Below are 17657 nucleotides of genomic sequence, written 5' to 3'. Positions count from 1 at the left end.
TATTGGCGACATTATTTCTTTTTACTAGTTATTGTTAAATCCATTGTCTTCCAGTGGGAGATATTTGGTATCATCTTCGGCTGCCACAATTACTTTCATTATCGTTTAATGTGTTGATTATTAAATATTGTTATTATTTAGTCTGAATAATGAGAAAGATAAAAACGAGTGGAAAATGCTCATCACAAATTCCCAGAGCCCAATGTGACGTCTTCAAACTGTTCAAACCCCAAATATTTACAACCATGTAAGATAAGAAAAATAAGATTTCCCTCAAATTTGGGACTTGCTACAATTATTAATTTTCTATTGATCAAATAATTGATGAATTGTCTAATTGTTTGAGCTCATGGATCTCTAAACCTGGACAAACACAAACACAACTATCTGCATGTGGCTACATACGACCTGAGGTAACTGAGAAGTAGTTGTTCTGTGATTTTGGTGAACTGACCCTTTATACAAAAAGTTTTAACATTTTAAGAAATACACTCATAAAGTTTTCAGGCAGAGAGAATTTATAAGAAATCTATAAATCTAAATCAATTATGTTTGCCTCAGAACAGCTCTCCTTTGAGGACCCACTGCACAATACATCTTCACTTCAGAACATTCATATATATATATATACAGTATATATATATATATAAAAAAAACTAAAAACGTGTATCCCTATGGTATTTCGGTCGCGCCAATTTGACAGCAGTTGAGCTTTTCCTTGGACAGATAAAGCATCGGCTGAATGCTGCTGCTGAAGTCCATCAAGCCGAATGCGACATAGTGAATGTAGCAATGAAACACGTCGGCAGAGAAGTAATGCTGGAAGGGGAGCAGTGCGATAGGGGGGAAGTAGTTGTACACTATGATGGTCAGGATGATGAGGACCATCTTGAAGGCTCTCTTCTTCACAGGATGCATCTCATCTCTGCCGGGCCCAGACTGCCTCAGCGCCCAGAGGATCGATACGTTGCAGAACACCATGAAGGCGAACGCCGCCAGGATCATTGCCATGAAGACCTTCTCGAAGTTGAATATGTTTCCCACGCATTTAGCGGCGGCGTACGCCAGAGTGATCAGCCAGACGAGGATGGCCAGGACTGCTCGGTGCTGACGGTCCTTGAGCTCGGTGAAGGTGATGGGGTGGACCACGGCCACGTAGCGGTCCAGGCAGATGCAGGAGAGAAAGAGAGGCGAGGAGTCTTTGATGCCGTAGAAGAAGCGCAGGACGTACCACGTGCTGGTGGTGTTGAGGAAGACGATGTTGGCCAGCTCAAGTGGAGGGGTGAGACAGAAGAGAATGTCTAAAACGGCCAGATGAGAGATGAAGATATCTGAGGTAGAGGAGTCCCCTTTGTTCCTGTGGATGAGCCACAGCACCATGAGGTTGGCCGGGATGCCCAGGAACATGTTGATGAACTGCAGGACCAGGTACCAAATGAGAACAGCAGGCATGTCTTTGCAACTCTCATACACCGTCTTCTCACCGGCGGTGTCGTTTAGGGGTCTGTGGGAGAGGAAGATCACGGAGGAGTTGATGTATGAAACCTCCATGACAGCCGACGATCTGTCAGATAAACAGAACAGACAGACACACAGGTGTGATAATACAAACTGTGTAGCTATGAGATGGAGGTCAGTAAAGATAACACAATGGTCCCTTATCAAACACGCAAATTTGGTTGTATATGTTTTAGTGGCCGCACGAGTTGATTGGAAATATTTTGACTACAGAAAACAGAAAAAACAGGTTCTTTGTTGTCATCTGGTGAAAATTCCTGTATCCATATAGCATAACAAATATATTTGAATGTATATATTATATATTTAAATGTGCTGTAAATGACCTCAATGTGTGTGATCACAGGGAACATCATGAAATACAGTATGAAAGCACAAAGTGTCATTGAATATTGTCACATACATTGTTAATATAGAGCTACTGCATCACAAAATGTAACTTTCTGCACCTTTTGTTAGGTTCACTGTGACCTTGTCTCATGCAAAACATATTACCTAATAAAGTCCGCAGAACACACTGTAGCAAAATGTGTATGTGCGATTGCAGCGTTTGAATTTAGAGGTCAGGAGTTACAATTTCATGCAAAATGACACTCACCTGTTCAAAAGGACACTGCAGCACCTGGTGTCCCCACTCTCCACCTAATCCTTGTGTGAGCCCCGTGTACGTCTGTCCCATTGTGAGCCAATACTAAGCCGTCACGCCAAAGTGAATGGAAAACATCTTTTGGAAGATGACCCAACACTTCAGGGATCCTGATCATCCAACACAGCCTCGAGACGAAGGGCGTGGAAGACGAGGAGCTCCCCCTGGATGCCACACTGTCTTGTTTGGCCCCATGTACATCAATCACACGTTTAAAATTAAGCGATAAAATAATGATAAGAAAAAAAGAGGAAGATGAACGACATGAAAGTGTGAACACGAGTTGGGGGAAAACAATTATAAAAGCAGGTTTGTGTGTGGACGTGTTGTGGCAAGCCATCATCCATTCACACCGATTGGCAATGATGCAACGAACAACGAATGATGCCTGACGGAAAGTAAACAGCAGTAAACAACTGATGCAACAGTCCAGAAAATCACTTCTGATTCAATTCGGTGTAACGATGTGTAATATGTTACGTGAGGCTGACATGTTTTGAGGTGTGATGTCCGTCGGTAGGATTGTGCTGCACCCAACATGCAGCACAGGGACTCTACTGAGAACTACACATCATCACCACGATTCACACTCACAGTGTGTATTATTGTGTCTTGTTCATGGCATCTACACAAAGGGTTGTTTTTGAGGGTAATTGGATGACGTTACAGGTGACCTTTGACCTTTTACTCCTATGTTATTAAACGGTGAAAAGCAGTGGGTGAGAGAAGTACTCAGATACAATTGTATCAATGTGCAATACCACATTGTAGTAAAAGTCATACATTTGAAATAAAGCAATAGCATCAAAATGTACTTAAAGTACCAAAAGTACTAATTTTGCATTTTGCTTATTTCAGAATAATGTATGATATTATATGGTTGCATAATATAATAGTTGATGTATTATTGTGTACACGTTAATGTTGCAGCTGGTTAAGGTAGGGATCATTTTAATTTATACATATGTGTGTGTTGTGAATTTCTTATTCTTATTGATAAAATATCATAATTTATTAGTTGATTACATTTTGTTTTCTGAATCTGTAACTTGTAACTAAAGTTATCAAATGAATGTAGTGGAGAGGAACAAGTACAATAAGTAGCAGAAATACTCAAGTAAAGTACCAAATTGTACTTGAAGTACAGTACTTCATTAACAATGTTAATTTCGTCGATATATTACAGTATAATAACGTGGTACAATAAAGACACTTGGTCACTTCTTTAGTGTACTGCAGGTCAGGTTGTATGTTTGTTACAGTGTGTTGTTCCGTGAGCTTCAGACCGATGGAAACATCTCGACGAGCCGACAAATGAAACCCGACCAAGGTTTGTTTACCTTTCTGTGTGTGTGTGTGTGTGTGTGTGTGTGTGTGTGTGTATGTGTGTGTGAATGAGTTTGCACAGGTGTCAGGTTCACAGGAGATGTGTCTCCCTCCCATAAACACACGGCAGAGATCATTGGAAGATCTTTAGGTTTAATGTCACATCACATTTAAACATGATAAATGCTGATTAGTATTATGCATTCATTTTCCCATCACAAATAGTAGTACAAAGATTAAAATGTTGCTCATATTCCTGCGTAAAGCAGCGCTCCGCTCTACACAGATCCAAATTATTATTGTCAGAGGTGCAGAAAAAGTGTTTTTAGCAACTATTTTGTATGTTTTTGTAAATAGATACATAAAAAGAAATGTCTGTACGAAGATGTACTCCGTCTCCCTCATTGAATAATCCAACATCTATTAATATGCAACAATTTGCATATTTATGTTTAACTGCTGAATGAATACACTGTAAAATCCATTCTCAGTGAATGTGCACTGGAGGTTTTAAGTTTCCACATCACACTCGTGTTAAATTGCACATTAGATCATTAGATAAACTTTCCCTCTTCAGCAGATAAATGTGAAAACTGAACTACAAAATGAAATGTTAAATGCTGTACTGAAAAAGAAAGCGACCAAAACATGCATGCCGCAGACTTTTACAGTATACATTAGAGGTGTATTTATGAAAAATCATTAAGTTGTAGGAGAAATCTATATGTCATTAGTGACGACGTAGTTTCTTGAGGTATCAGCTGCACACATCATGATGCACTACACCAACTGTGCGGGTTTCCAGTTATACTCCTCATTAAAACCAAACTGAGCTAATAGCATCTGAGGATGAAGTGGAAATGTGGTGCATGAATTACATCAGATCATTCTCACTATCTAGGGACATTTCCCTAATTCATGACAGGAAATCATTACAGAAGTAAACAGAACAGACCGTCCTGGAAATTCAGATTTATTTATGGAAAGTTTTCTTTTTGTTCTTCCTTTTAAACAACTCTTTAATTGGAATTCAAAAAAAGACGCTTGCTAACACTTCTGCTCATTTAAATCAAGAAGTGGAAGCAGAAAAGCAGAAGTAAAACCACCGAGTGGTTAGAGTTGCTCAGTTTAGGTTATGACTTTATTCTTGAGAACGGATCTTTTGATTAAAACTCGTGTGTCATTTAACACATCCGCATTAAAATCTATGTGTAATCATTTCTGTATTGTACATTTGATAAGTCTTTTATGTATTGCTTTGCTTTAAAATGATTTAAAATGCATGATTGTATACTCAAATAAAAGGTAATGTATTGCAGCTTTGTAAAGATCAAGAGAATCGAGAGTCAGCATTGTTTGGTCGTATTTATTATTTTACATTTCATCTGAAGTTTCGATAGAAAGCTGAAGAAAAAGAGTTTCACTCACACATAATGTAGTTTGAGCAGCAAGAAACATACAATCAAACAATTGGGAAACAGACATCAACATGTTATGTGCAGACATCTCCGCAGTACCATACAGATCCATTATATAACTACAATGTTTTTTATTCTACCGCCACCCACTAACTAAATATTTCTCTTGTAAACTTTGTGGATGGCTGAATGTTTTTAGTCTAAAGACAACCGATCCTGGTAAAGAGGGACGCTCACGAGGACAAAACTGTGTAAACAAAATCTGTGCTAATCTCAAGGTTTTAAACTTTTTAGGAGATAAATATTTTTTAGCTGAACATATGACCCATACGTGGGATAGCACTAGATAGCCAAAGTGATTTTCTTTAGTTTCTGACGTGACATCAGAAGATCTCCCAACCAAGGAGCTCGGGCTCCGACACATTCACCGTCTGCCATGTTTGTCCTCCTCAGCTCTCACCTACGTGCAAACTTCCAAACTTCTCTCGTCCGTCTCTGCCTCTACATCTCGAAGGATTGTAGGCTGTCCCAGCGTCTCGTTTTTTTTTTTTTTCAATCTTAAAAAAAAAAAAATCTTAAAATGAAACATCCTACCGTAATATAAAAATGTTTCTTTTCAGTAATCCCTGTCTCTCAGTGTTTGAAATAAAACACGCTTAAAAAAAACCTAGAAAGCCAATGTCAGGTAAACTTAACTTCAGAAATACTGAAAGACAGTGTATCTCATTATCATTTAGATCAAAGTACCACAATGTAATTGATAGGTCACAGCAAGCACATGCAGCTGGTGATTTTCATATTAAACTGTAAGAATATGGCATTTTATTCCGACAGAAACCACCCCCCGACCCCCCTTATAAGTTAAAGTTCATGTTGCCTGTGCAGCAGAAGAAAATAAACAAAACAAAGTCTTTTGAGAGTAGGAGTGGAGCTCTTGCAGATGATGTAATCCTGCGAGAAATGTGGGTGATGGGATCTCGTGAGACCCGACTGGATTGTGTTCCAGTCTTTTCAGCTTAGTCGGAGTGTTTATGCAGGAAACAAAAAAAGGCAGAAAGTAAAAGACTCTCGGGTCAAGTCGTTCGGGTCAGGTTTTCCTCGGAGTATTCACATCTAGGTAGTGCATGTTTTGGTTTGGGGTGGAGTGGTCGCATGCTGCAGTCGAGGGTGTTTGCGCGTCACGGCTAAAAGGTGCATCACTGCTAATAGTGTGTGTGAACAACAGTCAGTTTACAGTCTTGTAAAAGTTTGCTCCAGACCAGCGTCATGATGATTTCTAGCTGTAATGCGGTGCTAAACATGCTACGGTGTTGGGTGGAGTGTCATTCTTTTCAGATGAAGGTGGAGTCCATGGTGCTGGTGTCCTGCGCACTGCGGGCGCGAGCCTCAAAAAGCTGTTTTATCAAAGCCGACTTCTCCTGCTCCAGCTGGGCGATCCGCTCGCTCCTCTCCGTCACCTCCTTCATTGGAAAGAAGGAAAATAAATAAAGTAAGTGACTGAAAACAACGGCACTGACCGGTGACTATTAGTGACTTCTGTCTGTTGCACGCAGACTGGGACAAAACCTGTGTGAGAAGTCGGTTCTGGTCCTTCAGTCTCTGGATGGCTTGTGGAGGAGCTGGACCCGGAGGCTGAGGGTTAGCTGCTGTCTGAGCAGCGCTGGAAGGAAATGACTGCTGGGAAACCAAGAGGAAGCGAAGAATGTTAAAATAATTCTAGTTCTAGTGTACAGACAGGAAATTCCCTGAACAATAATTTGAGTTTGAATATTTACTGCGTTCAGTGAGTCACACAAATGTCCCAATAACAAATTAGTAATATTATATTAATATTATAGTATTGCAACTTTTATGTAAATAAAGAATCTGGCTTCTTCTTCCAGCACTGAGAACAGGTTAAGTCCAGGACATCCTTATTATTAAACAAAACAAGAAACAATTAAATGAAAACAAAGTACATAAATAAATAAATATTACAGCATATATCAAGTGAATCAATATATACAACACAGATAACTAAATGTACCATATGGAAATAATATTACGACTATAAACTTGAAACTCACTGCACTGCATGATACAATAATTCACAAGTACATTAAAGTCACTACATTATAAGTTCTCTTTTGAAATATGATCGTGATACAACAGCAGAAATATGACCTGGTGAAAGTTTCTTTTACAATTCCTCCTGAGGGGGACGTGAATGTCTGAACTCAAATGTAATGGCACTGTTAATCCTAGTGCTGTGCCACTAGAGGGCTAAAGATCGCAGCATATCATATAATCCTTCCTAATAAGATCAAAGAAAAGTATGAATAGGCCATGTGATAAAACTGGCAATCATGAGACTCACTTAACATTTAATACAATCACATGAAGTGTGAACATGCTGGTGTTCAGTGTTGGTGGCATCTGTGTGATATAATGTTCAAATTCTTCTTCATTTTTAATATTCGATGATTTGATATTTCCTAAGAGCTTCACGTGAATATTATATTTAGACTGTGAGACTTTGAGAATTACTTGACTGATCTCACTTACAAATGCAAATATAAATGTGACAAGCAACACTCACCATGCCAGAGCAGGAAATAAGGTCATTGAGGCAGCGGTTGACTTCTTGCAATTTGGGTATTAGGACGTTCATGCGACTCTGATTGGCTTCTGTGAAGAAATCCTGAGAGGAGAGAACATAAATTACAATAAGTATGAAATTCAAGAAGGTAAAAATGTATTGATAAGGAGGGATGATGACTTAACAAACCAAGGACTAGCTTTGGTACATTTTCGTTAATTTCATTTAATATAATTTAAGTTGATTCAGACAAAAAAAAACATCACGACTCGACTAAATACAACAGGTAGCATCTCCTTTACTTTTTCTTTGAGCTAACAGTTTAAGACCAGTGAGTGTGAACTGACCGTGCAGTGGGAGTTCTGGCCGACCTGCCGCTGTCTCTCTGTGACATTGTGGATTTGGCCCTGGTACCAGTCGCGGGCCCGCTCCACCACCTCCAGGCCGGCCAGCAGGGAGTCCTTCTCCTGCTCCAGCTCTTTCATTTGCTTCAACTGTGTGAGTTGAAAGTCACAAAGGAGGGTATGTTGTTGAAGAGTGAAACAACAAAGAGGAGAACACGAAAGGGAAACATGTGATTTTAGAGAGAGAAAGCGTTTGATTTTTATATTCCCCCCCGCCGTCACCAAGAGAGCGTTCAGATTAAATCTAATCGTTGATTTGTGGCAGCCAGCCGCCTGCATTGGTAGACAGACTCCCATCTTTTCACACAAGGGCATCTGCAGCAAACTCTTTTGTGCTGGCAGAGACAATGGCGCCGTACCAATTGTGCCGGACTCTCTCCCATCCGAACAATGTTTAGAGGAGCAATCAGTCCGGCGTCATGGCAACCGCGCAACAACCTAAGAATGGGGTAAACAGCACTTCAACTATGGCCACCCCAGTGTGTGTTTGTGAAAGAGAAAAAGAGATGTGTGTGTGTGTGTGTTTGTGTGTGTGTTTGTAACCCAGCAAGGGTGCATTGAGTTGTGCTGACCAGGCTGTCCACACTGCCACAGTGCAGGCCTCATTGCTGGCATTCAGCCACCTGGTGTGTCATCTTTCCATCCATCGCTGCATCCCTGCGTCCCCTGTGTAGCTCAGTACATTCCTGCTATCATCGCTCATGAGTGCTGTTTAAAACACAGCGGCCATGCTCATACACAGGGATGCATGTTCAAGTGAAGTAAAACAGCACGAGGGATTCAAGAGTCTGAAATTGAATGCTGTTTAACATATGTGTGCTCTTTCCCAAAGAGCCTGAAGGGAGAGTACACAAAGAGGAAGAGGGGGTTTCGGGGAAGAGGAGGGGGTCGGAGGGGTAGGGTCCGTGTCTAGAATGAAGCATGACCCAGTGGCAGGACTGCATGAATGCGCGGTAGGTCCACAGGCCAGAAAACCCACCGTTTAAAAAATAAAAGAAAGAGAAAATACAGAGAGAGACGGCGCAGAGCAGCAACTGGCTGAAAGGTTTTGGAAAAGACTGTGCATGTATGTTTGTGTGCTGGCTGAATGAAAAGGCATGAATACAAAACAACAACGCACATACAATAACATGACGCCCGTTTGCACGAGCTCAAAACACAAAGAAGAACACAACAGCCTTTCAAAGTGCGTCTACAACACACCATGAAACAGTGTGGTCTGAACCTTGAAGCTACAATACATCAGCAGCTCAGAGGCAATACACAGGGCTGAAAGTCCCCGAAACAAAGACGGTTTAGGGCTGCAACAGCTGTTAACATGGATTCATCTGTCCAATATCTTTCTGATTTGTTGATTAATTAAAACCTTGATATATATCACCGAAAATATTTTTTCTTGGTTTTACTTGAAATGCGATTAAATTCTGTCAATCAGCTAATCAACCCCTTTCAGCACTATCCCAAAGCCTGAAGCTCTTCAATAGCACAACAGGTTAGAGCTAACAGAAAGACCAGACATCCCTGAAAGAGGAGAATATGTTAGTTTTACGATTAAACAATTCATCGTTAAGTCTGTCAGAGAAAAACAGCCATCAAGTTGTTGCTTATTTGTTCAAACAAACAGTTCACAATTCAAATCAAAATCCACACGTATGACAAACTGTAACCAGCACATAATTGGTATTTTTACCTGATAAACGACTTGAAACATTGTTGTTTCAAGTCTTTTTTCAAACTGCTAAACCATTAATCTCCTACCAGTCTCAACACAAGTTCAAACAGCAGGTTAGAGCCAACAAACAAGCCCCAAAGTACCTGAAACCAGCTCAACTGTCACAATTAAATATCAAAACAAACTGATGCATATCTTCAAATCCTGAATCACACTCACTACAAAACCATGTCAACGACAAACTTGACTATCCTGTATCCTCTATAACCATCTCTCCCTTTCCTTCAGTCTTTCTCTCCCTCTCTTCCGACTCACCCAGAGGAAAAAGTGCAGGGCCTTGCTGCTGTAGAGGCCACTGCTGAGGGGGATGAAGACGGTAGTGTAGGCAGCCAACACAGCTGTCCAGGCTGGGCCGGGCCGGCCGAGCGAATCCTTTACTTCTACCAGGCCCCTGGGCCCGACCCGGCTCACTACCATCAGGGCAGCAGTGGGCCAAGTCGGCCTGGGTGGGAGGGCCAGAGGCAAAGGGGAGGAGGAGAGGGGCAGGGAGGGAGGGAGAAGGAGGGGAGTCGGTCAGGCAGCCTCTCCAGACATGAAGGCCAGGAGGGAAAGAGACGGCGACATCAACAGGGAGAGAAAGAGGTAGAGAAGGAGAGTTAGAAGAGAGTGAAAAATGGTGAGGCAGGGGGAGAGACGCAGAGTGAAGGGAGGCATGAGCCCTGGACTGGAGGGTGGGAGGGGCAGAGCGAGGGGGAGGCAGCGGGCAGAGGGATGGGATGTGGGAGGGGAATGTGGGGGCCAATAGAGAGCGAAGAGCTTCTACCAGAAAACCTTTCCTGGAATTTTCATGCTTCTACTGTTTACTTTTCCATGTAAATAAAATATTTTCAGACGTCCCTGTGATGTCCCTCACACTTAACATCGAAAGAAAGTTTTAGCCCAAGCAGACGTCTGTCTCTATGAAAGTGTTTTACTACTGATCCTCTAACTCAAAACAAATACAATTATGAAAGAAAAGAAGATACCAAAGAAATTATTTTTTGAAATGTGTCATGTGTAACACATTACACCCACTGGGGAATGTAAAGCTGAAAACTATGAACTATATCAACACTTAGTTGCTTACTTCTGTAATGACACATATCTTTAGGGCTGCAGAACATTTCATTACTGATTGATCTGCCAGTCCAAGAAATCACAATGTCACACAGGTGAAGGTGACATTTAAATTGTCCGACCAGCAGTCCAATAGTCAAATATATTAAACGTACGAGTCAAAGAGAAGCAGCAAATCCTCACATTTGAGAAGCTGGAGCCATCTATTTCTCTTGAAAACATATTGAACTATTAATCAATTACAATCACTCTGTTGGCAAACACCTCAGAACCTCCACCTTCAGTATTTGACAGAAGACTGACAGTATTAAAGCCAGCCCACTGATTGCTACCAAGCTCTGTTGAAACTGGTTTGTGCTGTAATTAGGGAAGAACAATATTTTTTTAATCGTTGTTGTCATGCTATCAACTTGCGCAATTAATACGTCCCGAAAGACTGCGATATTGCACTCAGGGAGTTTTTGAATTAGTCGACAGAGAGCATCAGTGGATTATGGACTGTAAAATGGAAGTAATCCTTCTTTTTTATTGGTTTTTAATGTTGGAAATAATTTCCTTTCATTTCTTTCTTTTTTTATTATTCAACAAGCAATTTATTGTATTTGAGAAGTACACTGAGGGCGGCAGGAAGGCAGAACTGAGAACACTTTAACATTTGTTTTCTCACATCGTACAGCCCTAGGTGTAATGTAATGAAAGACGTGTTTCCAAGTCTTTTCTATCACAATCAGAGAGTGATGTGCAGATTTTTAAAATGTGCAGGGACTGTGGTTTTACCTGTAAGAGGTTTTCAAATGAAGCGGGTCCTTCGCAGGTAAATGAATAGAAACTGGGTGGCTCCACAGCAGACTCCTGCATCACTACGTCAACACCTGGGGTTCCTGTACAGCACTGACATTCAGATATGATTCTAACTGAAACATGAGTAAGGCGTGCTGGAGGGGCCCCTTTATAAAAACCTTTAAGACGCTTTGTGGAGACTGTTTGAGTGTGTGTGTGTGTGTGTGTGTGTGTGTGTGTGTGTGTGTGTGTGTGTGTGTGTGTGTGTGTGTGTGTGTGTGTACCAACCATTCCGTAATCCACTCCGTTGGATATGGTATGCCGCCTCTGCTCATCCCGACCTCGCCCGTGTCGCCTGGAGCTGCCAGTAAATCCTGTTGCTGATTCACTCTGAGATCTTGGTAAACCTGATTTCGCAACACCTAGACGAATGTGAAACACACACATTTAATCCATTTCAACTCTGTAGTCGGGTACGCATTCTGTAATTACTGCAGTTTAACTGTGATAACAGTATAAGGAAAAACACACTTTGTACAATATTTTATGAAGACGTTTAAAAATATGACTCACTCTAAAAAAAAATACAACTTTAATAGTTAAGAAGCAGGGGTGTTTTTACAGTCGGCATGCAATGACACATGCATGCCACGCACAAAATTTATATTCAAAGTCAATCAGCAACAGTGAAGGTACAGTACAACATTTAAAAGAAATATGTGTATGGTTTGGCATTGTATTGAATTCTCTGTCATGCATTTTAAACCAGTTCCTGGTGTATAAATGTGAGAATAAATTTCACTGGGAAATATACCTCCAAGTCTTTAGACAGACTGTTATGAAGAGGATAAAAACAAACACAGAAAATACATTTTTGTAAGTCGCTTTGGACAATTAACTAGATCATGCATTTGAGTTGCCAGTGTTTACCACAGGAGGGAGCTGTACTCTCAATCATGGCTCCTTGTTTGCTTACTTGACTGAGGATGAGTTCAGTGGAGCAGACGGAAATATGTGAAGAATCTGAGTTTAAAGTCGCTGTAGAGAGAAACATCTCAGAAAGCTCATCCACACGGGACAACCTCCTTGAATTAATGAAACCTAAAGTCTTAGGGAAGGGTTTCCTAAAAAGGTTTGGATGTTTTCTGTGATCAAGAGAAAGAGTCAGACTTCTGTCCACAAGTATTGAGCTCTGAGCTTCAAACTAACTTTAACACTTCTACCTATCACAGCTGAAAGACATGCAGGTCTGATACAGAATTGAGACTTGTGTGTAAAACTTGGCAAAGCATCCCAGCTGCATTTTGTTTGTGGTATTTCCAACGTATCAACTGAGGTATTTAGTCATTATCAAAGACTTTACCAAAACCACGAGGAAGTGAAGGAGAGTGGCCGTGACTTTGTGGTGATGTCCAGGGTGTTGGGGAGGATTTCACCAGAGAGCCCTGGCCTGTCTGCTGTAATCTGGCCTAATCCAGCAGGGTTTGGCTGCATATGAGAGATTACAGCACGGACACTGGTGGACACCCGAACAAAGTAAGTGAACATAATATTACACACATACGTGATTTTTGGATAACACTTTTTCATTTGTTTTGTCTGCAGGAATTGTTCCCATAAAGCCACAAGAGCAATTTCGGGATTTATCCCAAAGGTGTTGGATGTGGTTGAAGTGCAGGCTCAAATTCTACCACAGCAAACTCAGAAAGGCTTTTTTCATGGACTTCGCTTAAAGACACTGTTATTGTATCATTGTAGATCAAGTGTCGAATTTAACTTTATTAGTCATGTTAAGGTAAACACAGGGTCAACAATGAGAACGGGTCAGCTCAGCGGTACAAAAAGCACAAATCGCAATAAGAACACTAATAATATAAAGATTAAATGAGATTAAATAACAATAAAAAGGGATGATATAAATATAATATAAAATAATACCATTATAAAGACGTACTACATGTATGAACAAGAGGATTATGTGTATAAGTAAATTACAAAGTGTATCAAACTGTATTGCAAATGTAATGAGGAAAATGAAGGAGATGTAGGATATGAGATAATATAATTAAATATTATATATTGTAGCATTAGCATTTCCTTTCATTTTAGCTTACAAAAAAACTGTCCATCTATCTATCTCTCTGTCTGAACAGAAACACTTTACTCGTGTAATGCAAGTGGTGCAAGCAGTGAGAGCCCTGAGGGGCAGCGAGAGTGTGCAAGTGTCACTCTTATAGCTCCGGACAGGCCTGGCAGTACAGAGATCATGCAAACTCGAAGAGACGTGTGTGTGTGTGTGTGTGTGTGTGTGTGTGTGTGTGTGTGTGTGTGTGTGTGTGTGTGTGTGTGTGTGAATGTGTGTGTGTGTGGGTAAGTAACTCTGGTAAGATTGTGAGAGAAAGAAGAACAAACGTGAGTTTGTATGAGAGTGAGAGGCTGTGTGTATGAACAAGATAATAAGCAGGCATACTGGGAATTTTCTCAGCAGCAACTCCTCACCTACATCCGGCTCAACAGGGAAAAACTGAACGAATGAAGACGCATACAACTGACCATCACCCGTTCCCCAGTCAGAGGGAGCATGGCAGGAATGACTGTGCTCCCTCTACAAGATAGATACATTTCTGCAGGACTTTCTGACACAACCTCTGACCGGACCTGGAGTTAACAACGACAATTATTCAACTAGCCACCCATCGTTGCAGCAGAGGTCCTTGAACAGGGCCTGTTTAAGCTGGGACATAACACTGATACGTGAGAAGTGTCTTGTCAAAACCCAACAATAACTGTTGTTAACACCCCATTTGGGGATTTAGGAAAGACTCCCTTTTAAAGTGACCATTATACCTTTGTCGGGCTCCCTGTGGATGGCAAATACTGACATGCAAATGCAAGCACTCTGTTGACATTGTGCACTTGTATGCACTACAGTGGATCACTACATCCAATGTAATTAGAATATGAGATCGAAGCTGGAAAGACTGCAGTGGACATGTCACAGCAGTAATGCATGCAATGAAATGGCGTGCTCATGTGAATTTAGTCTCAAGTTTATTTAGTTGTGTTCTGGTCTCTACTTCTAACTCATCCTCCCTCATGGCACATTTTTTGGTGACCAGATAAGAATTTGTCTTTGCAAAAAGTCAGCAGAAAATTTAAATTGAGGCACAAACAGAAAGAGTTGAATTATAAATGCTTAACATAGGATGTGAGTGAAATGCAGATGCAACTGCAGATTGTAGCATTTTGCATGAATCTATGCTAGATGGTAACAGCGCAGATGTGCTGTTCTCTTTCTTTTTATATCATTTTTAATTTAATATATTTGACTTTTATATGTAACAGTTGGTTAAACAAAAACAAGATATTTCAAGATTACAAGATATTTCAAGACATATCATTTATAACTATTTTTCTTTAATTGTATCACTTACTTGATCCTTGGAGCTGCGGTGACTCAAGAGCGAGAGACTCAATGGATCTGATCAGGCTCTGCTGGGGCTGTGTGGGTTTGGTGGCATGGCTCGGGTCGGCCCGGTAACACCCGCCCCCCGGAGCCACAGAATTCTGCTCCAAACTCCGCCCGGACCTCTCATAGCCCGCGCTGTACCGAACCGGTCCACACGCCGGGTACCCGGGCCCGTCCTCAAGCCTGGTCCGGCATTGCAGGGAGGTCGACCGGTGCTGCTGGGTGTTGGTCACGTTGCTTGGCCCCAGCGGACGGACCTTGTTCTCAACCCGTGTCCCAACACTGCATGTGGACAGCGGGGCAGGTTTTAGGGGCTGCTTTGGTGCCTGCTGTGGATGCGCGGCAGCCTGGGCCTTGAAGTGGGCGCTGTGCTCCGGGTTGAGCATAGAGTACCGCAGCCCCGCAACGAACCGCTCAAAGGTGAGGCAGCCATGCGGTGGGGTGACCCTCCTGAGGCAGCCCAGCACCCCGCCGGGCAGGTCCCGGGTGTCTGCCCCCTGCCAGCGGGTCTCAATCTCCGAAATGTGGACATAGCCCCGTCCACCATCATCCAAAATGTCAAAAAGGGTCCTCAGGCTGAGCAGGAAGGCTTTGGGCAGGCCATCTGTTGAATAGTCCGTCTCTTTTGGATGCATTTTAACTTTAAAGCCCTCCGTCTTACCTTGAAACACTTCTTTTCTCGGTCCAACTCGGCCGTAAATCGCCGACGTCCCGTTGAGTTTGCAGCCCTGATCGGTCGCTATCAAAGCCATTAATGTGCTGATAATACACCAACTAATCAATCAAAAACACACCAACACAAGTTGGATAACTTTATATAAACACAGAGCCGGAAATACAGAACAATACAAGGAATACACTCTTACTGAGCGGCAAAATACATATTCCTTTAAAGATGTTTAGCCTGAAATATGTCCTATATATTTGACCGTCTACCGTCCCGTCGAAACTACGCTGCTCTGTGATCCATACTTTCTTTTTTCTAGCGAGGACCGCCCTTCAAACGGCTGTGCGCGAGCGTCCCGGGACCCGCCATTGGCCGCGGTGTGCACGAGCTCACCGCTCATTGGCTCAGGCTTGAGGTAGGCTCCAATTTGAGTTGTGCTTTTGTTATTACTAATGCTGAGACGTTATTCATAAAGCCTGGATATTATCCCCCACCACTTAATCACAAAGAGCTGGATAAACTACCACCTTACAGCCCCACACAGAGCCATACTGGGGAACAGAGCACCTTTGTTTCATCATTAAATAACCTGAAACTATTGAATGAAATAGAATATGACATTTTAATAAGTAAATAGTTCACCCATTTATGTTGATTATATGTTTTAAAACATACCCTTCTTGTAAAATCACAGTTCAAAACAGTAATTCTACCCCATCATACTATTGTAATAATGATAATTTCCTGTAAAATACATTAACGTTTACATTTTATCAACCCATAAAGGAGCATTTACATAATCCTTCAGTTCATCAGAACATTTCAAATTTTAAATCACTAAATTTCACTGGTCAGAAAGGAGGGTATAAAAATGTTTTGTGAAAAGTAGTATCCAAACCTGTGTAGTCAACTGTGTCACTGTGACACATGTCACCTTTGAGATGTAGTGGAGTAGAAGTACAAATACCTTTTACATGTCTTGGGCATAACAAAAGACATGTGCAATGTAACACAGAAGGAAATATTATACTTTTAGTGAATGTAAGGCTTATTGTGAAACTCATAAACCATGTTTATTACAAATAATGAAAAATAGTGTTCAACACTATTGCTAAACTGCTAAATGACCTGTAATAATAAACTGAACAAAATATTATATTCTGTTTTGTACATATGCTTTGTGCAGCACCTATATCAAGTATATTGTGTGTACAGTTGCCCTTTTTATGGAAGTGCAATGATTATGTGCATAATTGTATACACATCTTTCCTTTTAAGCCTAATAACATTGATTATGTTATACTAGAATTTTAAAAAAAATCTTAATTTCCATGTAAAGGTTACTTGCTTGTATGCATTTTAAGATAACTATTCATTTGTAACAAGTATAAAACTGTTAATTGATTTGGTTTCAATTCACACAATAGCCCTAACCCCCAAATTAAACTACAAGTGACACAATGTCAACTTAATCCTATCTAAATTAAGTGTTAACTGTGTTCCTCCTCCCAAAAGATCCTTTCATCAAGCAACAGCTTTGATATTACATAACAGGATGTATTACCAAGGTTTTCTCTCAGTCAGGCTGCAAAGCTGCATTCACCGTGCTCCACATCCCTGCACAAAACTCAAATCCAACTTTCACAGTGTCAAAACACATTGCACACATCTCACACACTTCTTCTGTTTCCTCTTTCTTAAGCGATGAGTCACACAAGTCCCTGCACAGACACATGTTTATCTCTGACCTGCCCAGACTTGAGCTCTCATTTTTGTCATCTGCGAAACCTTTAGCAGTGATTAATGTTGAAGGCACTCACAATAGAACTGTAATTGTCCAACTGCCCTTGTTTAAAGTTAGTGTTCCTGTCGGACAAGGTATTAAATGACACATTTGCCCTACGGTGTTTGCACTGTACATTTTTCTTTATGAGAGATGGGGCTGAAAAAGAGGACACACAATCAATAAATCCCCTCAAAACAAATGATGTGCTGCTCCCCCTCCCTGCGACAGTTAATCACACACCAGTTGTTCTTGTTAACACATCAATGTGTGCGATTGA

The 17657-nt window shown here is 41.2% G+C and overlaps 2 protein-coding genes across 2 annotated transcripts; both read right to left on the bottom strand.

Annotated features, from left to right (window-relative positions):
* Positions 1-672: 672 nt before the first annotated feature.
* Positions 673-1551, bottom strand: hcar2 (hydroxycarboxylic acid receptor 2-). Its single transcript, XM_029445173.1, has one exon. The coding sequence runs from the start codon at positions 1549-1551 to the stop codon at positions 673-675; it is 879 nt and encodes a 292-aa protein (XP_029301033.1).
* Positions 1552-4836: 3285 nt separating this feature from the next.
* On the bottom strand, positions 4837-15889 carry sapcd2 (suppressor APC domain containing 2). The gene is made up of 6 exons (XM_029445282.1): positions 14893-15889; positions 11747-11880; positions 7834-7980; positions 7487-7588; positions 6475-6585; positions 4837-6368 (listed from the first exon to the last, which is right to left on the bottom strand). Exons 1-6 carry the CDS (start codon positions 15677-15679, stop codon positions 6240-6242), a joined length of 1410 nt encoding a protein of 469 aa, XP_029301142.1. The 5' UTR covers positions 15680-15889; the 3' UTR covers positions 4837-6239.
* Between the last annotated feature and the right edge of the window lie 1768 nt (positions 15890-17657).

Source organism: Cottoperca gobio, chromosome 12 (assembly GCF_900634415.1).
Source record: "Cottoperca gobio chromosome 12, fCotGob3.1, whole genome shotgun sequence".
NCBI classification, from domain to species: Eukaryota; Metazoa; Chordata; class Actinopteri; order Perciformes; family Bovichtidae; genus Cottoperca; species Cottoperca gobio.
The sequence above is the reverse complement of the archived record's forward strand: the minus strand, read 5'-3'. Positions and strand labels throughout refer to the sequence as shown.

What these genes read in the sequence shown, in the direction of transcription:
- hcar2 (XM_029445173.1), bottom strand. Translation starts at nt 1,551, where the DNA reads ATGGAGGTTTCATACATCAACTCCTCCGTGATCTTCCTCTCCCACAGA.
- sapcd2 (XM_029445282.1), bottom strand. Translation starts at nt 15,679, where the DNA reads ATGGCTTTGATAGCGACCGATCAGGGCTGCAAACTCAACGGGACGTCG. An exon ending in TTATTTCCTGCTCTGGCATG is followed by an intron (nt 6,586 to 7,486) that starts GTGAGTGTTGCT and finishes TTGGTTTCCCAG; the next exon opens with CAGTCATTTCCTTCCAGCGC. An exon ending in AGAACCGACTTCTCACACAG is followed by an intron (nt 6,369 to 6,474) that starts GTTTTGTCCCAG and finishes TTTCCAATGAAG; the next exon opens with GAGGTGACGGAGAGGAGCGA.